This window comes from Coregonus clupeaformis, chromosome 33, assembly GCF_020615455.1.
Source record: "Coregonus clupeaformis isolate EN_2021a chromosome 33, ASM2061545v1, whole genome shotgun sequence".
In the NCBI taxonomy this organism is placed as follows: Eukaryota; Metazoa; Chordata; class Actinopteri; order Salmoniformes; family Salmonidae; genus Coregonus; species Coregonus clupeaformis.
The window spans coordinates 27,075,358-27,097,789 of NC_059224.1; the positions used below are offsets into that span (position 1 = coordinate 27,075,358).

General features: G+C 42.8%; 1 protein-coding gene across 1 annotated transcript in view; it reads left to right on the forward strand.

Annotated features, from left to right (window-relative positions):
* LOC121548927 (exostosin-1) overlaps positions 1-22,432 on the forward strand; it is a 231,997-nt gene that overhangs the window by 192,477 nt on the left and 17,088 nt on the right. The window contains exons 3-8 of the mRNA XM_041860600.2: positions 2,462-2,555; positions 4,710-4,817; positions 9,036-9,155; positions 11,856-11,988; positions 15,112-15,230; positions 15,607-15,702. Of these exons, the coding sequence (XP_041716534.1) occupies positions 2,462-2,555; positions 4,710-4,817; positions 9,036-9,155; positions 11,856-11,988; positions 15,112-15,230; positions 15,607-15,702 (670 nt within the window). The remainder of the gene's footprint in view (positions 1-2,461; positions 2,556-4,709; positions 4,818-9,035; positions 9,156-11,855; positions 11,989-15,111; positions 15,231-15,606; positions 15,703-22,432) is intronic.

The following is a 22,432-nucleotide window of genomic DNA, read 5'->3' on the forward strand; positions in this document are numbered from 1 at the left end:
AAGATCTGGTGCAACCAATTACCTTCAGATGTCACATAATTAGTTAAATAAAGTCCACCCGTGTGCAATCTAAGTGTCACATGATCTGTCACATGATCTCAGTATATATACACCTGTTCTGAAAGGCCCCAGAGTCTGCAACACCACTAAGCAAGGGGCACCACCAAGCAAGCGGCACCATGAAGACCAATGAGCTCTCCAAACAGGTCAGGGACAAAGTTGTGGAGAAGTACAGATCAGGGTTGGGTTATAAAAAAAGATCTGGAACTTTGTACATCCCACGGACCACCAAAGAGGGCAAGGAGGGCATTAATCAGAGAGGCAACAAAGAGACCAAAGATAACCCTGAAGGAGCTGCAAAGCTCCACAGCGGAGATTGGAGTATCTGTCCATAGGACCACTTTAAGGCGTACACTACACAGAGCTGGGCTTTACGGAAGAGTGGCCAGAAAAAAAGCCATTGCTTAAAGAAAAAAATAAGCAAGCACGTTTGGTGTTCGCCAAAAGGCATGTGGGAGACTCCCCAAACAGATGGAAGAAGGTACTCTGGTCAGATGAGACTAAAATTGAGCTTATTGGCCATCAAGGAAAACGCTATGTCTGGCACAAACCCAACCCCTCTCATCACTCCGAGAACACCATCCCCACAGTGAAGCATGGTTGTGGCAGCATCATGCTGTGGGGATGTTTTTCATCAGCAGGGACTGGGAAACTGGTCAGAATTGAAGGAATGATGGATGGCGCAAAATACAGGGAAATTCTTGAGGGAAACCTGTTTCAGTCTTCCAGAGATTTGAGACTGGGACGGAGGTTCACCTTCCAACAGGACAATGACCCTAAGCATACTGCTAAAGCAACACTTGAGTGGTTTAAGGGGTAACATTTAAATGTCTTGGAATGGCCTAGTCCAAGCACAGACCTCAATCCAATTGAGAATCTGTGGTATGACCTAAAGATTGCTGTACACCAGCGGAACCCATCCAACTTGAAGGAGCTGGAGCAGTTTTGCCTTGAAGAATGGGCAAAAATCCCAGTGGCTAGATGTGCCTATTTTATAGAGACATACCCCAAGAGACTGTAATTGCTGCAATAGGTGGCTCTACAAAGTATTGACTTTGGGGTGGTGAATAGTTATGCACGCTCAAGTTCTTTTTTTTGGTCTTATTTCTTGTTTGTTTCACAATAAAAAATATTTGGCATCTTCAAAGTGGTAGGCATGTTGTGTAAATCAAATGATACAAACCCCCCAAAAAATCCATTTTAATTCCAGGTTGTAAGGCAACAAAATAGGAAAAATGCCAAGGGGAGTGAACACTTTCGCAAGCCACTGTACATTTACATTTTAGTAATTTAGCAGACGCTCTTATCCAGAGCGACTTACAGTTAGTGAATGCATACGTTTTTTTTTCTTGTTTTTTTTTTCATACTGGCCCCCCGTGGGAAACGAACCCACATCCCTGCCGGCCAAACCCTCCCCTACCTTGGACGACGCTGGACCAATTGTGCGCCGCCCATGGGTTGCGGCCGGCTGCGACAGAGCCTGGACTCGAACCAGGATCTCTAGTGGCACAGCTAGCACTGCGATGCAGTGCTTTAGACCACTGCACCACTCGGGAGTCACTGTACGTACGGTTACTGTGGGGCCGACGTCGTCGATGCACTTATTAATGAAGCTGGTGACTGATGTGGTAAACTCCTCAATGTCATCAGATGAATCACGGAACAATTCCAGTCTGTGCTAGCGAAATAGTCCTGTAGTTTAGCATCCGCTTCATCAGACCACTTCCGTATTGGGCGCGTCACTGGTATTTCCTGGTTGAGTTTTTGCTTGTAAGCAGGAATCAGGAGGATAGAGTTATGGTCAGATCTGCCAAATGGAGGGCGAGGGAGAGCTTTGTATGTGTTTCTCTGTATGAAGTAAAGGTGAGCTAGAGGTTTTTTAGCCTCTAGTTGCACAGGTGACATGCCGGTAGAAATTAGGTAATACAGATTTCAGGTACCCTGCATTAAAATCACCAGCCACTAGGAGCGCCGCCTCTGGATTAGCATTTTCTTGTTTGTTTATGGCCCTATACAGCTCGTTGAGTGCAGTCTTAATGCACTCTTGGTAAATAGTATGGTCTACAGCTTATCAAGAGGTATTCTAACTCAGGCTAGCAGAACCTCGAGACTTCCTTAATATTACATATCGCGCACCAGCTGCTGTTAACAAAGAGACACACAGACATTTTTTTATGCTGTAATTGTTGTTTGCATGCGTTTCATCTAAGGACACATTTACTGTAAACTAACCTGTATCTTTCTGCTGTACGTTTTCTCTCTACTTCAGCCTTGTTCCACAAAACTCACTGACAGGTTTTTTGAAAATGTTCGTCATTTGGACCGCAAAGGAGTCCATTTTAGCGTGTGTGATGTCTCCATGAGTCTGACAACGTTTATTTCTGTCTGTGTCTGTCTCCAGGTTCGACTACCAGGAGCTGCTCCACAACTCCAGCTTCTGCCTGGTGCCCCGCGGTCGCAGGCTGGGTTCCTTTCGCTTTCTTGAGGCCCTCCAGGTACGACGTTTCCCCGTCAAAATCCTGTCCCTCCGAGGCTCCTCGCGTCTCCAAGTGGTTACCTTGGTAACGGGTGCTAGTCGTCAGCACGGCAGCCGGGATTGGAGCCTGTGAGTTGTGCAGGTCCTGCAGGCTGCCAGGCCTGATGCTTGGATTATTGGTATTGACAACCTGTCATCTTTTCAAAAACAGCCGCAGAAGATTTCTGTACTGTAGATAACAGAGTAGCCCTATTTTTATCTCTTCCAACACCTCCGACTTTCATTAACACCTGATCTTCTCCTTATCTCTGGAATGTTTATTTGGACTGACAGAAGCCTCTATAGAAGTATTTTAGGATTGTTTATGACTTGGAACCATTCCATTATGGATGTGCGTGTGTCTATATACACTGAGTATACAAAACATTAGGAACACCTGCTCTTTCCATGAGATAGACTGACCAGGTGAGTCCAGGTGAAAGCTATGATCCCTTATTGATGTCACTTGTTAAATCCACTTCAATCAATGTAGATGAAGGGGAGGAGACAGGTTAAATAAGGATTTTTAAGACATGGATTGTGTATGTGTGCCATTCAGAAGGTGAATGGGCAAGACAAAAGATGTAAGTGCCTTTGAACGGTGTGTGGTAGTAGGTGCCAAGGGCGCCAATTTGTGTCAAGAACTGCAACGCTGCTGGGTTTTTCATGCTCAACAGTTTCCTGTGTGTGTGAAGAATAGTCCATCACCCAAAGGACATCCAGCCAACTTGGAATATTAGGAAGGTGTCCTTAATGTTTTGTACACTCAATGTATACAGAGTAAGTTTTTATGGACACGTGGAATCTACTAAGAACGTAGTGTGTTATTACATCCAGGTACACTGAGGCCTGGCTAAAATGTAAAGAATGAAGGAAGCAGCCTAGTCATTTCTACCCCACTCTCTCTACAGGGTTGTCAGTGCAGCAGTTAGGCAGACACACTGTAGGTAACAATTCAAATGTGGAAATAATCATCTCACAGAGTGCCGACTGAGAGCTAGTCGGAATTGCGGCTGGGCTGCCTTTAAAGTGTGAGGCAGTTGCATTCTGCACCCAGATTTCCGAGGGGACACTTTGAGAGGAGAGGAGAGGAGAGGAGAGGAGAGGAGAAATGTCACGACACTGACCCAGGCCATGCAAATCACTAAAGAGCAGAGGAGATTTAAACAGACAAACAGGCCACCAGACTTGGCCTTTCTCACAAAGTCTCCTTAAGCCCAAAATGAGTGTCAACTTTTAATGATGGAGATCCAATTCTTACTTGAAAATTCATGGTTCTGTACAGTTCAGTACGCAGCGTTGCTTTTTATTATTTTATAAGTCTGCATGCATGGTTGATGACTACAAACCACACCAAATTAGATCCCACTAATGCAGTGCCACTGTATAGGAAATTAAAAAGGATTCTAATGATGTAGGCTATATTAATTTATCCGTAAGTGCTAGTGCACCCAGTTTATTCTCCCTAAAAATGGTTGCGACTTCAGTTTTCTCACCTCTGAAAAACCATTAATAGTGAATCCTTTGCAAACTTTGCTCGATAGAGAATTTGATCCCTGTAAAAACCTGGCTTTAAGTGATAAACAGGTTTATGTGTTGCTATGGTGTTTCCTTTCATTAAATTGTGTAAAGAGGTTTAAGGAGTGAAACAATTTCACATTTCGATTTAATTATAAAGGTGCCGCTTTGAGGCAAACTACAAGTATTTCTGAATATTAAAACAGGCTCCACGATTGATGATCTATGTTCAGCAAAAAAAGAAAACAAAACTCAAAATAATATTGTGTGTTGAAAAGTTATCTAATTTTTCACATATTTGTTTGTGTTGCTGGTGACTTATTCTCTGCACTAATGATAAGATCCAATGGCTTCAACAAAAAAACGTTATACAATACGCCCTACCATTGTGTGACTAATATTCCACCTTTTACTCTGTGTGAAAGGCATTCAGATTAACCTGTTTGTAGACATGACTACAGAAGAATCTGATATTTCACTTTCCTGGAAAGAAATCCAACAAAATACCAGAGGAGTGTGTAAAGTAAGACTAGCTCTTGGATAACCTTGACTATTACCTCTGACCCTTTCTGTGCTTCCTCCCCCTCTCCTCGTCCTCCACCTCCTCTTCCCCCAGGCTGCCTGTATCCCTGTCATACTGAGCAACGGCTGGGAGCTGCCTTTCTCTGAGATCATCGACTGGAGCAAAGCAGCTATCATCGGGGATGAGAGGCTTCTACTGCAGGTAGCTACTGATGGAGACATCCTCCCTATGACACTGATCTCTCTCTCTTTTCACTGTTATTATACTGTACCTTAGGCCAGAACACAAGGGCCTCACAACTCACTTTGTGCTTTTAGTAAGGACCACTGTAAGGACCACTGTGGTGGATAACTTTTACCTCTCTACAAATGAATATATTCATAATGTTTTGCAAACGCACTACAGTAACTTTTTTGGGGGGTCAACATTTTTTCTTATCACAGCACTCTTGTTTGCTGTCAAATTTTGTTACCTCAAGCTACTCTCTTGAATCACTCAGCATTAGTTAGGCATTCCTACAGCCTCATTAACTAGCCATCCTTAGAGGAAGTGATTCCTCATCTTGCCAGCCACACCCACGGTTTCAGAGGGGTGTAATGAAATGCCAGGTGTACCTGCACATATGAATCCACCCCACCCCTGCCTGTCTCCCGTAGCCAGGGCCCTATATCAATAAACTCTCCCATTTAATTATGTCATGCAAGGTGTATAATATTTAGATTATTTAATTACTGAATTTATTAGTAGCTGCTACCTAGCTGCCCTTTCATGACTCAGAGCTTGCCAGTTATTAATGTGGTGAAAAGGAAGAGGTTTGAAATACGACAGCCAAATGTCACGATGACATGAAAGTGAAGTGAATGAGGAAATTATGTGTGTCAAGATATGACAGGATTTAGCTTGAAGGTGTCATTCCCCTTCTTGTCTCAGCCCTACCCCCCACTTATGAACTCAGTACAATTAATACAGGAGCCGCCTGTTGCCGTAAAGGAGCTTAACTGGCACACTATAGAAACTTGACACATCTTTCTCAGACTACTGATACCCACAAAGATGGGATTTTAATTCGATTTGCACACAATTGCACTATTGAGACCACATAATGCAAAAGCAGCCTGTTAAAAGCCGTAAATGGTTTTAATGCAAGTCCTGTAATTATTTGTGATTATATGCTGTTGAATGGAAGACATTCAGTGAAGCAAATGTTTTTTCTCTCTCTTCACCCTCTCGTTACAAAGTCCCCGTCCTAAAAGCATGCTAATCGTAGTCAGACACACTATATATGCAAAAGTATGTGGATACCCCTTCAAATTAGTGGATTAAGCTATTTCAGCCACACCCGTTGCTGACGGGTGTATAAAATCCAGCACACAGCCATCAGTAGCGGTGCATGGGTAAAATCACTGGGGAAGCCAAGCCCCCCCAAAAAAGCCATATTACAACCTATGTGTTGTGATAATTGCGTTGTTTGCTCTATAATCTGTTAATTCATATGCCTTATATAAGCCTAAAGGCCGAGACAATAAGAAGACAAAGTGGCAGAATAAATTCAACCACACCTTTGTGGTTAGCAACCTCTGTCCAGTGAAGTCCACAAAGCATATTGCATGTAACAGACAGTTACATGACCTACAGCATGGTCAAGCAAGTGAATGTTTCCGACATTTTCAGACCACTAAACAACTATTCACAAAGAAAACAGGAGCTGCCTCCACTATTCCAGCACCATTTCAAATAAAAGATACCAAAAACAATTTAGTCCTCATCAACTTAAGATAAATATGATGTGGCTGTCCATGTTTCTGATTTCTGTGTGCGTGTTTGTGGGTGTTCGTGCAAGTAGAAAAACATGTTGACTCACCCTACTCATAGAGAAATGCCAGTGCCATCCTCCTCTCTTTCATGTTGATGAAATGGTCTATCACTCTGTCATACAGTACGCACTTTTATTTTTTGTTGTCCTAGGCTACCTAGCTAAAATGCTTGCTCGCTAGCCTAACTTCCATTCATGGGCAATGTTAGCTAGTTAACATTAGCATTCTACATCTAGCTACATATTGAACTTCCATCCTCTTAGGCCAGGGGCACAACAATTAATGAATTAATGGTTGGATCAGAATTGCCGTTATAATCTTTGACCAGTACGGAGAATTAAGTAAAACCACAAGTCCAAATCCCTATTTCCATCCCATGGCTAATTTAGGAAAGGGCCAATTTTAGCTAGCTGGCTAGCTAGCCACCGGAGGACAACAACACAACGAGATGCAACAATTCAAATTTTTCTGTCAATGACGTATGCTCTCAATGGGATTTGATAGGAGTGACGCCAAATCCAAGCTGGCTTCCTTTGGCACTTTTTTTTTGGTTCGCCAGGACCAATCACAGTTGAGCTCACTCAGTTTAGCTCAACGCTGATTGGCTAATTTTGTATACTTTTTTTGTCAAGGGAGGCCAGATGCTTGCTGGATTCCCTTGCCTTCAATGCTATGGGCGGCAACGATGTCATACTCGTTTGGACCAGACAGCATCAGATAGATGGCCTACACGAAGAGAGACAGAGGGGCGCTGTTTCGCTCGCTCGGATGCTTTCTCCTGTGAAATACATTCAGCCTCTTGCGAATTGAGATGAAGCATTGGCAGTAGAATGGCCTTACTGAAGAACTCAGTGACTTTAAACGTGGCACCGTCATAGGATGCCACCTTTCCAACAAGTCAGTTTGTCAAATCTTTGCCCTTCTAGAGCTGCCCCGGATAACTGTAAGTGCTGTTATTGTGAAGTGGAAACGTCTAGGAGCAACAACGGCTCAGCCGCGAAGTGGTAGGCCACAAAAGCTCACAGCACGGGACTGCCGATTGTAGTGTATGTGTAGGTGTGGACGATATGCTGTGACAGCATATGAGGCTCTATGGGACGTTTTGTCTTCAGAAGACAATAAAAAAACATAATGACAGCATTTGTGCACTAAGCACGAATAATTAAATTATCCCATTACAAGTTGTGTAGAACTGCATTCACACTGGCGTCAGAAGAAAAGCAATGCAGCCCTCAGGCATTCAGAGTGGGAGTTAGATACAGAAGGATGCTAAAAGGTGAGGAAAGTTGTCAAACTTAGAAGCGTTAAAACACTGCTAATTTGTTCTCCAATCTCATAAAACATTTTAGAAAAAGGCTCATCTTCTTATCCTCTCAAGGGGATGGTGCTGGAGTATTGAAAACAGGTTATCCAATCATTTTTACCCTTATCTTGTTGAGATTTTTTTTTAGCACTTGTTAAACAAAATCTCTTTCTCTGAGAAATTGTATTTTCCATGTTTTGGAGCATACAATATAGCTCAGTATTTTAACTATTTATTTTATGCACTTTTTTTGCTGATCTTTATCAAGGAATCCAGTAATTCCAGACCCCACTGTACATCCAGCTTTGTTTACAGAGTTTGTAAATTAGCTATGCACGACTCCCACACCATATTGCTGTGTGTGTTGGTTCATAATGAGATTGAAGGAGAGTTTTTAAGTCAATCCACTGTTTTGGTTTTATACAACAATCAAGTTGCTGCACCTGCTGTGAAAATGGAATCTCATTGCATTCAATTATGTTGAAGAATGACACGCAACAACCCAGCACAACATGAAGTAGCATGTTCCCCCACAGAGGAGACACATAAACACTAATGGAGAGAGGGGCTGTGATTAGATTGGCTTTAGTTATATCCTGCCTCTGGCTGTATTAAAACTACAGATACTGTCACTGCCAAACATCAGCTCAGTTTTCTTTGTGATTTTGGGGTTAGAAATGTGACGTTCATTGTGTCAACGCTGATTTGTCTCTCCTGCCCCCTCTCCTGCCACGTGTCACATTGTCAATTGTATGTTTCTGTGTTTGTATAATTGATGAGGAGACTCAGAGAGGAGCAGTGACAGGACAGAACAGTGATGCAGTGCTGTCTGTTAGTTAGCAGGGTGTGATAGCATTGTGTGTTAACCACAGGAGTGACATGATCCCTAACTGAGGGGTTCACCCTCTCTCACGCAAGGCTAGTTTACCAGCCCATAATGTTTTAACACCTCCGTTTCTCTAGCAATATGACCAATGCTGGAGCTACCACTGGAGAGGATAGTCCTCAATTGGAACGATATGACAGAAAATTCCATTTGTCCTGTGCCACACAAATGACAGTGTAATCTGACCGTTGAGTACCATCGTTAACGATGTCATTGGTCCCTCAAGTAATTGCCACTAAAGGGACATTAGAATCCTACAGAGAGTGTTGCTATGACACCCAGGGGAGGAGTCAGTGTGTCCATGGGCCTCCCTCTGGAAGGAGGATTTCACCTAATCACATCTGCCCAGAGAATAACCCATGTTCCCCCACTCCCTCACACTCGTTACATGTTTTACTCTGTCCTTTTCTTTCCAGGTTTCTTCAATTACCAGATCTGTGGACCATGACAAAATATTGGGGATCAGGCAGCAGACTCAGTTCCTCTGGGATGCATATTTTTCTTCAGTAGCAAAAATAGTATTAACTACATTAGAGGTAAGCTCACCCATTTATAGAACTGTTCATGTGAATCAAGAGTGGGTGGGAGCAGGCTGGGAGGATTGCATGGTCAGACAGCCAGCAGCCAGGATAACGAATAGCCTTTTCTATAATGTGCATAAGTGGCCAGGATGAATTGATGGTGGCTGTACAACAGCATTCCCCAACCAAGTTCTTCATTTCCCCTGGTTTGTTTTTTCTTACTCCTCCTGACAGTCCGGCTCTTACTTTAGGAGTGTTCTCACTATACTCTCTCTTCTGTCTCAGTCTGGGGGGAAACAGACACAAAGGGCTTTCATCAGCCTCTTCCCCAGAACAGACAGACAGTCAGGACCTGCTATGATCAAAAGAGATTGCAGTGTAACGGTTTCCTCTGGCATCTTAAATGTGTGTGTACTACAGTACGGAGACGGGTAGCTGGGGGTTACTTATAAAAACGTCCCCTTGTGTTATGCTGCTACCATTTATTGAAGTCACACCCCCAAATATAGTGTCCCCTCAAAGCAAAGTTTAAATAATTGTCATGTTTCCCCTAGAACAATCAGAAATCAAATGTTTTGTTTGATGGTATGATGTGTTTGATGGTAAGATGTGTGGAGAGGAAGCCCAGGTGTGAGGTGTTTTGGCCTGCAGGTATGAGAGGTTCAGAGCAGGGTAACATCAGAACATTCTCATAGGCTCTCTGTGCAACCCCTCTGTCTCATTTAACTGTTTAGCTTTTGTATTTTTCTTCTGGGGAAAAGTGTTTTACTTTGGTCTGACTTTTTCAATGGGTTTTTATACACTGAGTGTACAAAACATTAGCAACACCTGTTCTTTCCATGACATACACTGACCAGGTGAATCCAGGTGAAAGCTATGATCCCATATTGATGTCACTTGTTAAATCCACTTGAATCAATGTAGATGAAGGGGAGAAGACAGGTTAATGAAGGATTTTTAAGCCTTGAGACAATTGAGACATGGATTGTGTATGTGTGCCATTCAGACGGTTAATGGGCAAGACAAAACATTTAAGTGCCTTTGAACGGGTATGGTAGTAGGTGCCAGGCTCACCGGTTTGAGTGTGTCAAGAACTGCACCGCTGTTGGGTTTTTCACGCTCAACAGTTCACTGTATCACTGACACATTCAGAAACCACTCTTATTAGTTATAATAGTGTTGGAAGCCCTAATTTTGAACTCACTCAACAGACACTCCAACCTGTCACCTATATGTCTTTGTCCTGTTGTTTTCTCTTTACTTCTGGAGGGTGTCAGTGTTTAATTTCCCCAGTCTCTGTCTTTACTCCATTCCTTGTACTATGCCTACAATTCACCACTTCATATCAAAGGAAACAATGACAGAAGGAGGGGTGAGTAGGAGGAGAAAAGAGAAAGTGAGGAGGGTATATTATAGGCATTCCGTCATGGTTCTTCAAAGGGAGCCACAGCAGCACTTTGTGATGAATTGGGTTTGGGATTAGGGCCGAGTGTTGGTTTTATGTGTTGCCGGGCGAACGTCACCAGCAGGTGCCTAGTCTGAATCCAACAGGGACAAAATTAGGCCCGTCTCCATGGATATTTACCATAGTGCAGAAGTGCTAAATGCTCGGGCTACATGCCGACTGACAAAATGGGGGAAATGAAGCATCCTAAATAGCCCCGCAAGTGGCACACACAGTGCTGTTGTGAGGCTTGCAGTAAGTGCCAGCTAATTCTCTATATAGATCAAAAGGCATCTGTCATAACAGTGTTCCTGGTACTGGACAGGCACATGGACTGTAAACTGTTATGCAAAACACCCCGAGGGTGGTTGTTTGTGGCGCATGACAAACAGCCAGACGTTACTCTTCCCTCATAGCCAGGTTTATCAGACCTGAATCTGTCAATGGAGTTTTCAGATACATTTTCAGAAAGCATACAATTCAGCACAAGTGTAAACCAGACAGAAGAAACTGTAGCAACTGGAAGAGAAGGTATCTTTAGCAACAGAAATTAAGCTCATCACCTAGAGTAAACAGTGGTAAGGTGTCGACCCCTCGCCTCCTTTAACTCAGGGGGTACTTATTAAGGCCTATCTCACAACCTCATTAGGACCCACAGTACAAATGGTGGAAGCAGCCTGGAAACCACCAGGCTCTGAGAGCGAGGCAGGAGAGGAGACATACCAATAGGGTCTGTCTCTGGCAGTGGAGCTGTAGCCTTTCTATTCAGGACAGGCAGTGAGTCAGGGGTCCATTGTAAAGAGCAATCAAAAGTATGTGGCTGATATGAAATGACTGTTAATGACTTTGATTAACGTTTTATTTTATATTTTGTCTCCATTGACACAACTAATATCGGGACCCATGGCTGATCTTCATGTAAAGCATGACCACTGCATGCAAATAACTCCTTACAGACTAAGAAACTGTGCAAGTTATTGCTGTTAGATAAACAGTCAGCAGCACAGTCATCATACATATCATATATAGCAACATGCGAGGAGATACAGGTCCAATCTCCACAGTCAACATGCAGGGTAACGGTTGTACCTGGGTGAATGGGAGTCAGTCCCAGCTGAGGGTATGAGGTTTATTCTGCGTCAGAGATGCTGCTCGACAACATGGCCACGTCCATCAGACCCAGCCTCCTGCAGAGCGAGCAGCTTCTTAACACTAATCCTCTCTCTCTCTTCTCCTCTCTCCTTCTCTCTGTATTATTTCTTTTTCTGTAGATAATCCAAGACAGAATAAATTCACACATATCCAGGAACAAGTTGATGTGGAATTCGTTGCCTGGTGGACTATACGTTCTGCCGCAGTTCTCCACCGACGCTGCAGTGTTCCCCTTTTATTACTCCTCACTGGGTGAGTTGGAGCCTGTTTATGACCTGGTATTATGTGTCTGTATAACAGACTCCTCTTCTATATGCATGGGAACTGTTGACACACAACCAAAGGATCAGACCACTGCTTGGTCCTTTAGGTCTTTGAACTCAGTGACCAAGTCAAAACGAAATTCTTCATTCACAACCAGTACATTGTGGAGGGTATAATGTCAATGTGCGCTCTTCACCTCTTCCTCCATGCTGTTCTATATCCTCCAATGCTGCATTCTAAGAAATTGTTGCTCATGCTAACCAACTGCAGACACATTTTACGTTAACTAAAGTTCATGTTTGGGGACCAACCAATGCACTTTACAGCTGAAATTGTAATGGATTTAACATTTGGGAACTGGTGTAAGTTATCCCATATTCTATCCCTCCTATCTCCAGTGCCATTAATTGCAGAGGGTCAAGTCCTCCCTAGAGTCAGTCAGTAGTCGTAACTGAAATGGAACAATGCTGCAGCAGAGCAGTCGGTGTCTTGTGCATTCTCTCCTGCATGGAGCACCTTGGAGCTGTGCATTATGAACTGTGCTGCTACCGCAGTCCTGTGAGGAGCACTGGGATGAAGCCGTAACTCAGATAGATGCTTGTCTTTCTCTAAGGAGTTGAGGACAGGAAGAATGGGCAGTTTGCTTTATGCTACCGCAGTAAATCAAGTTTTTGCCAGTTCTGGGGGAATAACTTGTCATCAATGCCGGTAATACACAGGCATTATCAGTCTCACTTTCCATCATTCTGATGGCGAAGCGGTTAAAAACTTTTCTAGGTAGTTAAAAAGTTTCTGCCGGTTTTTCTCACACATCTGCAGTTTAGGCCTGTGTAAATTCTACTGACTATTTTGCTGTTTTTGAAGTCTCTGTAAAATGTTTTTAGTTGATGTTACAATATTTTGCTATTAGGACAGCATCTGTGCCGCATCATATTTTCTGTGAGAAGTAGAAAACAAGGTGATGTTGGGCTCCATCTCTGGGGTCTTGATGACTGGGTATACCGCCTCAAAATCACAAATTGGATTTCCAACTTGTTAAGTAGAGTCCAGCTGCTTTGGCACCTCCTATCATGTGCTTCACAGGCTGTTTGCTTCACAATTCTCTTTTAACCATGTTTAAAGCTACTGGGAATGTATGAAGACATGCCAAATCAGTGGATGAGAAAGGGTAGGCCCATTCACAGCAAAAAACTGTTTGAATGTTCGCTGTAGAAACTCTGCTTGTTATCCGCAGTCATCAAAACCAATTCTCATCGCCATTTGAGTTCAAATTTTTACTCATGAGATGTAATGTCTCAACTGAATTTGGTTTGAACTAAAATATTTTGAGTGAAAATGATCAGGAGGACCACCTTGAAGCTTTTTTTGCAGTACTCTTTATTATTAGCAGGAATTGTTCTCAAGTTATCCTTTCTTTTCTCTGCAAGCTATTCAGCAAACAGTGACACTAATGAGCTGTCAATCAATCTCAATCTGAAGCTTCATTATAGCCTTTTACATGAGGGGGAAAGTATATCTTGTCTAAATCTTTGGATTAGATCGACAGGGCATCAAAAACAATGTGAATTAATCTGAACGCTGCATATGCAGTTCCACAAAGTCTTCTCTCATTGCGTTGTGCCAAGTCGACATCGAGGAGAAGGACTATTTCCAGGAGGCTGCTAGAAGAGGAGTGATTTGTTTACCAACACCTCGTGTGAAAAGGCGGTAACACTTGCCCTCGTCACCACACCTCCTCACTTCCCCGGCACCTCTTTTATTTTCAAGGTTACAGCTACAACTACAGCAGCTAGATCTCAGCGAGGTTCAGGAACCCCTATCAGCTTTCTCCTCGGCAGTCACACCGCTGCTCTTTGTGAAGTAGTGATAATTATGCCACAGCGTCTGCGAGGTCTGTGTCTGATTTGATCCAACCTGGCTTTCTGTTATGGTCCGGAAAACCCTCCAAATTGCCTCGTTTGCGGATCATGATTGTTCCGGTCCATTGCAATGGGTGTGATACCCCCCTGTACCATAGTACAGTTTGACTATGTTCTGTCAACATTAGGGTCTACTTTCTGAGCGCGTTCCATACCACATTGAACCTTTCTAATGACCATTTCTAGAGCTCCTTCGCTAAGGCCAGTAACCAGCATAAAGGCTAATAACCAGCATAACCAATCCAGTGACACAGTGACACGCACCTCCACTAGGCGTACAGTAGTAGGATAAGCTGCAAAGGGCAGTCTCTCAAGATTAGATGGGGCCACGAAATGAGGCTCCTTTTTCACAAATGTGGGTGTAAGAGCATACTCTGCTACAGTTGTTTAAGGTGTGTTATATAATTATCAAGCCTTTAAGCCAGTGGAGTGGCAATAAATATTGGATCAATGCAACAGCATACCTTGTTGGAATGTAAAATATGTTTCCCTCATCTTAACAACAGTTGGAGAAACTTTTCAAACAACTTTGATCACAGTTCTTTCAATGAAAGTCATTTGAAATATTTTTGGGCCAGTTCTGCTTGGTATATTTGCAGTTTAATGTTTGATTCGAACGTTTGTTTGAACTGAACTTAAAATGGCTACCAGAAATGACTGTGGGGTTTCCCGGAGGAAACATTTCTTCTACACAAGTGTTGCCAGAGTAAAATACTTTATCAAGGCTTTCGATGACAGGATGAGAACAAGGTCCTAATGCAGTACTGAATCCCTCTGAAGATGATCGGCAGAAATGTTCTACAGCTTTCTTTGCTCATGCAACGTCTGCAAAGAGCAATCCTCCTATTCAGGCAAATGTTCTGCTCAACAAATAGACATACTAACAGTCAGCTATCACGTCCCACGTCAAGGAGGCATCCTTGTGTGACCGCACAGCCTCCACCCCCATTAAGACGGTAGATCCATAAATGGAGCCCAGTACATCAGAGGCCAGAGAGACCACAGCCCCATGTCAGAGAGATTGATTGGGATGCTGTAAGTGCACTAGGTTCCCATTTAGGCGTGAGGAGGTGGATGGACTGGAGAGTCCAGTCTCAGTCTACTCTGAAGATGTGGGTCAAAAGATGAATGTCTTGATGTATGTGTCTGAAGGTGTGTGTCTGAACGTGTGTGTTTTTCTGTGTGATTGCAGGTAAGAGCCCGTCCCAGGAGTTCACTGCTGTTATCCAGGCTGTGACTCCTCTCCAGTCTCAGCTGCAGCCCGTAGTCAAGCTCATCATCGCTGTTGCCAAATCCAAGTTCTGTGCACAGGTGAGAGCTCAGCATAGAAATCCTATTAAATTAAATTAGTATCTAATTGCTAATTCTATGAAACGCAAACCCATGAACCGTGAGCTGAGGCGAAACTGCAGGGATGCAGACCATTGATTTCTATACTGTAATTCATATGTGAAAGGATAGAAGTCAGCGAGAATTAATCTAGTTATATGATGTAGGATAAAGCTTTACAGCTATACTGTAGTCATGGCATGCCGCCGCATGTTATATTGAACTAGATATGATCAAAGTTTGCAAGGAAAGACAGACTCAACTCCGCTGTGTATCCGCTGCTACAAACCAATGGCTATATGTACAGTGGGGTCTATGCACTTTGAATTGATATTTTGTTGACTTGTTTTATTTGAAGATCATTGTGCTGTGGAATTGTGACAAGCCTTTACCTCCGAAGAGCAAGTGGCCCTCCACCACCGTGCCTATCACTGTCATTGAGGGAGAGAGAAAGGTAAGAGTTTTCCTAGTTATGCGGGCGTTAAGATTACATGTTTCGCTATCGATTTTAATGTGTTTTATTGAGTCTTGATCATTCAGAGGGAATGAGCATGGTTGTTAAAGTCAGGGGAGATAAAATGCAGTCGTAAATTCCTCATAAAATCCATTCAAGCTTTTCTTTAATTTGTACTTTTTGGAATTGGCCGTGACTGAGCTTAGCTTACCTTGACTGTTGAGCCATCACACCGCATGAGGCTGCTTCCAGGAGCGTTCCAGGCGGTCTCTAGTTGAAATACACACAGGGCCATTACTGTGCCAAGCCTCAGCTGAATCATTTTAGTAATGCTACAGTAAGGCACCACTTTGCAGTGTTCTTATGAGCTTTGAAAACAATAGGCGCTAGTACACGAGACTTCATACTTCCAAAGAGGACAAATGCACTTACTGAATCTTATAACACACTAATGTGGTTTCAATCTAACTACTCTGATTAAACTCTATTGCACGGATTTGATACAGTACGATTCTTCCAACCGTTCATTGAGTCCAAATAATCACTCAGATTGTGTTATTTGGAGCATTCCATTTACAAAATATATATTACACAAAGCAAAAGTGGAATTCCAATCAGCAGTGTCATGCATGCTGCCTACCACAGAATTCAGTCAAATCTCTCTCTCGCGCGCGCTCTCTCTCTCTCTAGTCAAATCTCTCTCTCTCTCTAGTCAAATCTCTCTCTCTCTTTAGTCAAATGTATCTCTCTTTAGTCAAATGTATCTCTCTCTCTCTAGTCAAATCTCTCTCTCTCTCTTTAGTCAAATCTCTCCCTCTTTAGTCAAATGTATCTCTCTTTTCAGTTAAATCTCTCTCTCTTCAGTCAAATCTCTCTCTCTCTCTCTCTCTCTCTCTCTCTCTCTGTGTGAGTCTCTGTCTCACACACAAATACACACATTCACACACCCCTCAGTTGTTTCATACAGAAGTAGCAGCCCAGCTCTTGTCCTAACACAAGGGTAGTGCTGACTGCAGCCCTCTCCATTCTGCCCCATTGAGGCAGGAGCAGGACCCTAAAACCCAATGGCAGCTCCCTTAATTGATTCTGTTTGTTCCCATGTAATAAACACAGCAGTGGAGAAAAATGTGTTTCCACTATAACAATAAACAGCTTTTCAAAAAGGCATCTATGGGCCCCTAATTACTCACTCAGAGTATTCTAGTCTAACAAGACAGCTGCTCCAGAGTAGTAATTCTCTGCAGCTCTCTCCCCAAACAATAAGAGCTTTGCTGTGTTGAAACGTTCACATCACACTGAATCAGAGTGCTGCCTGGAGACAGAGTAATAGCTAACGGCAGATGTGTTCCATTTTCTTCTATTGTGCATCTTTTGTTGTCCCTCATGTAATCTGCCAAATAAAGGAAAGTCATTGAATCAAAAAGAAAGGAGGACCAAGGCACTCTTCATATAATTAAAATGCTTTTATTTGTATGGCATGTTCAATGGAACAAAGTAATTGTATGTTAGCCAGGGCGGCTGTGTATCTAGAGGCTTTTATTATCTGGTGTGTCCTAAATGGTTTCATCCCATCAAGGCCGGCATACTCTTTAACCTCTACGGGATCGGTGTCCCGTATACGAGACAGTTGAGCTAACGTGCGCTAATGTGATTAACATGACTGTTGTAAGTAACAGCAAACTTTCCAGGACATAGGCATGACTTATATGGGCAGAATGCTTAAATTCTTGTTAATCTAACTGCACTGTCCAATTTACAGTAGCTATTACAGTGGAAGAATACCAGGCTATTGTTTGAGGAGAGTGCACAACAACAAAAAACTTATCACGGTAACTGGTTTGATACATTCACCTCTGAAGGTAAATAATGTACTTACATTCAGTAATCTTGCTCTGATATGTCACCCTGAGGGTCCCAGAGATAAAATGTAGCATAGTTTTGTTTGATAAAATCAATTTTTATATTAAAATGTAGGAACTGGGTTCTAAAGTTTGAACCCCTGCTGTCTCTGGCTCCACACCCACCCCGCCCGGCCATCTAGATGTGTGAAAGTTAGTGTATAAGCTTTTTTTTGGTATTATCTTTTACCAGATCTAATGTGTTATATTCTGCTACATTAATTTTACATTTCCACAAACTTCAAAGTGTTTCCTTTCAAATGGTATCAAGAATATGCATATCCTTGCTTCAGGTCCTGAGCTGCAGACAGTTAGATGAGTATGTCATTTAAATTGAAAAAAAGGGTCCGATCCTTAAGAGGTTAAACAAATAGGCTGTGTTTTCCTAAATACATGTCACCTATTTATTTAGCATGAAGACTACAGGCTCGTGTGTTATTACGCAGTAACCTAGACCCCATTTATTGTGTTTTTCGGTCCTATACTCGCCATTGTTTTTGCACTGTTTTCATTTTTAGCAAGCTACAGATGTAGGATCTTAATTTGATCCACCTGTTGTAAGAGAGCTTTCCTGCAATGCAGGACAATTTAAACTTGTAGTGTATTTGAGGTTTATAACGGCTTCTGAAGTTTGTAATTTCCACTTAGAAATTTCAAGCTTGATTTTCCCTTACAAAAAAATTTTTATATTAATTATAATCCACATAATAATTCACATTTTCTGTTGCTGCAGGATTATTTTTCCTGCTGTAGCAAACTGGCTCAAATTAAGACCATACATCTGTAGTGTGAAAAGCAGAGGCATAATTTTCATGCTACTGCATGAATACACTGTGTGAAAGACAAGGGAAAACACAGGCTGCTGTGAAAGGGCCTTGATGAACCACAGGCCCTCTCCGTCGTAATCTATCATTCACATTTATATTTTTTTCTCCCCTCCATCATTCTTTTATTTCTATGTGGCTCCATAGTACACGCTAATCAGCCATGAGTAGAGGTCACTGGCAGCATTCAATTAAAATCCAGCCAATTATATTATCGATTTTTCCTCCATGTTTCTATCCTCAGGAAAGTAACACATCTAACAATAGGTCCCCTCATATTTTTCCTTCAAGTGGGTTTCAATTTGAAGGCTATTTAAGTTGACCCACATCCGTGCCATGGATCACATTATATCCAGCTAACATTAAATCACAATCCTTGCTCTCGGCAGACCTGCCACTCACTCCCAGGGCCTGACGGCTTGGAGCTAAGCCCTTCACTGACTTGTGGGAGGGGGTGTATGTCTGACTATGTGTGTGCGTGATTGTGCACGTGTGTGTGTTTGTGTCAGATCTCCACAGTAGCATCTCCACAGCTGTGTGTGGGTGGCTGGCTGAGTGTGCTCCTCTCCTGCGATGCGATGCCTCAAGAAGGGCTCACTGTCTCATTAGCACCTCTCCCTCTCCCCATCCTCGTCAGATAGCTATTTTCATCACCTGCTAAATTCATATACAGCCTGGATCACAAGATGTCTCATCAGAAGGGAACATGGCCAATAAGAACAGATAATGAAATGTGGTGAAACTTCCAAATGTTAGATGTAATGCAAAGCGTTGAGTCGTTGCGTTCGAGTCCAATGCTTTTGAACACTACCAGTTTCTCCTCAACTCAATTCATGAGTTGATCCTCAGAATCAATTCAGTCCATTCATTCATATTTGTGTTAAATGTCAGAGGGCAGAGTTCCGAATTTACTGAATGGCATCATTACTCATCAGTATTTCTTATATTGTTCACATTTTACAAATTTTGATTCACAACTTAAATTCACAATATCCTTATCACCTAACATGCAATCAAATCAAGCTGTAGGTTACAGTTGAGGAATAATGACACATGATTGCACTTTGAAGCAAATTTGTTTTTTTTTAAATATCCTGAAAGTGGAGGAAATCTATTACTATTGCAGAAAGGCATGCCAACCTGGTACAAATTATCCAAGTTAAAGAGGCTGAACTATCTCACTACACTTTCCCTTAAACTCCAATCAGAGTCTGTGTAAACAGCAGTGGTGAAGCAGATGGGTTTCTGTGGGTCTGTTAGGGTTCCTGGGTCATGGGGCATGTTGAGGTTATCCCTGGCCTGTACTCTATGGTGGTGTCTCGGGCTCCCTGGACTCATGAGGTGGGTGTCTAATGATCCATAATGCATTGAGGTCAGAGGAGGCCAGAACACACAGTCCCACAGGACTTGTCCTGTCTCCCAGGCAGGCAAGACACCAGGTGAGAGAGAGAGACTGGTCAGACTAAGGACCAAGGGCCACTAGCAAACAGCAGATGACAAAGACACTTGATTTGTGGCTTTATGTTTAGTCATAACTTCAAAATTGTCTTCTGCTTATTTGGCATTTTTATCAAACATAATGCAATTTTAGTTTACAATAATGCGATGTATATTTAATCTCTGAACATTTTCTAGTGTATCTTTACCCCACTATGACAGCACTTGAAGTACATTTTATGACAAAAATGACTTACTTGAGCCATTTAAATACTTTTCTCTGCTGAGCTTTGACTATGAGTGTGTCAGGCATCAAATCTGATTAACCCTTAAAGAAAATTATTGAAAAGCCTCTAAAGATTGGCCTTGAAGTAGCAGGAGTTAATGGAGATGAGAATGATGCCAAATCTTCACCAGGTGACTCAGTGATACATCACTGTATATCTGCCTAGGGGGAAAATCCATTGACACGGACCAGAGAGAGAGGAGATGGAAAGAGAGGAGATGAAGAGAGAGAGGAAAGTAAAGGAGGGAGAGGAAAATAAAGGAGAGAGAGGAAAGTAAAGGAGTGAGAGGAAAGTAAAGGAGTGAGAGGAGAGGAAAGGCGAGAGAGGAAAGTAAAGGAGAGAGAGGAAAGTAAAGGAGAGAGAGGAAAGTAAAGGAGAGAGAGGAAAGTAAAGGAGTGAGAGGAGAGGAAAGGAGAGAGGAAAGTAAAGGAGTGAGAGGAAATGAGGAGAGGAAAGGAGGGAGAGAGAGGAAAGGAGAGAGGAAAGTAAAGGAGTGAGAGGAGAGGAGAGAGAGGAAAGTAAAGGAGGGAGAGGAGAGGAAAGGAGAGAGAGGAAAGTAAAGGAGGGAGAGGAGAGGAAAGGAGAGAGAGGAGAGGAAAGGAGAGAGAGGAAAGTAAAGGAGGGAGAGGAGAGGAAAGGAGAGAGAGGAGAGGAAAGGAGAGAAAGTAAAGTAAAGGAGGGAGAGGAAAGTAAAGGAGGGAGAGGAAAGTAAAGGAGGGAAAGGAAAGGAGGGGAGGAAAGGAGAGAGAGAGGAAAGGAGAGAAAGGAAAGGAGAGAGAGAGAGGAAAGGAGAGAGAGGAAAGTAAAGGAGGGAGAGGAGAGGAAAGTAAAGGAGGGAGAGGAAAGTAAATGAGGGAGAGGAGAGGAGAGAGAGGAAAGTAAAGGAGAGAGAGGAAAGTAAAGGAGAGAGAGGAGAGTAAAGGAGGGAAAGGAGGGAGAGAGGGAGAGAGATGAAAGTAAAGGAGAGAGAGGAAAGGAGAGAGGAAAGTAAAGGAGGGAGAGGAGAGAGAGGATAGTAAAGGAGAGGGGGGGAGTAAAGGAGTGAGAGGAAAGGAAAGGAGAGAGAGGAAAGTAAAAGGAGTGAGAGGAAAGGAAAGTAAAGGAGGGAGAGGGAAGTAAAGGAGGGAGAGGAAAGTAAAGGAGAGAGAGGAAAGTAAAGGAGGGAGAGGAAAGTAAAGGAGGGAGAGGAAAGGAGTAGAGAGGAAAGGAGAGAGAGCAATCTGAGAACCCTGTGCCTCTGTCTCAGTGGGACCAGTTAAAGCAGCCCTGGGGGTGAGGACGAAGGACGGTGGGCCCTGGGACAGAGGAGGCGGAGAGGGACAGACCCAGGGGGGATGAGAGGGAGAGATGGGCAGAGTGAAGGACAAACAGTCCCTGAAGATGTGTATTGGACTCTGAGTTCCAGAGTATATAGAGACCTGAAGGCAGAGCTATGGTTGAATCAGAGGGGTGAGCGATACAACATCAACAACAACAACAGCTGGCTGGCCTGATATCCAGAGCAGTGTGTAACCATCAGAACATGGGGATGGGGAAATTAGAGCAATAAGTACATTATACAGAGTATGGTCGTTGTCAATGCAGAGCTAAATGAATGCCACTGTTGTGAAGAGTGTGTTGATAATTTTTACCTCTAATTACTGAGGGAGTTTTGTTTGAGAGTGCGTCAGTGAGTATCCTCATGGCTTTACTCTGAAAAACACAGTGAAATTAAGACAGTATTACTGGCATGCTGATAGACATACTGTAAGAGCTTATTGAGATCAAAGGAATCCATGTCATGTAGAATCTTTTCAAATTTGGCACTGTTCAATTGATGAAATTATTCTCAACTAAAGAGGCATACTCATTTCACATTGTGATATTTGCTATTCATTTCTATTTTGACCAAATATATTCGCCCTTGGATATCCAAGTTCCTGTTTCCACAGAGGGAATATAATTAGCATGTAATAGCGACGGATTCATTAGGATTTCAGTCTATGAACTTGGAGCTACTAAAGCCCCCTTTTTCCTCGTTTATATAAATACACTTAAATAATACAAATCCTCTAATTATGAGTCAATAGCAGTATTACAGCCATCTCTGTAAAGCCTTCATTTAGTGTAATGGATTAGGGCATCCACATCGTATTAGCCCGGCCGGCAGATCGATAGTTCATACATACAGGGTTGTGGGTTCGATTCCCACGGGGGGCCAGTATGAAAAATTTATGCACTCACTAACTGTAAGTCGCTCTGGATAAGAGCGTCTGCTAAATTACTAAAATGTAGATACATACAG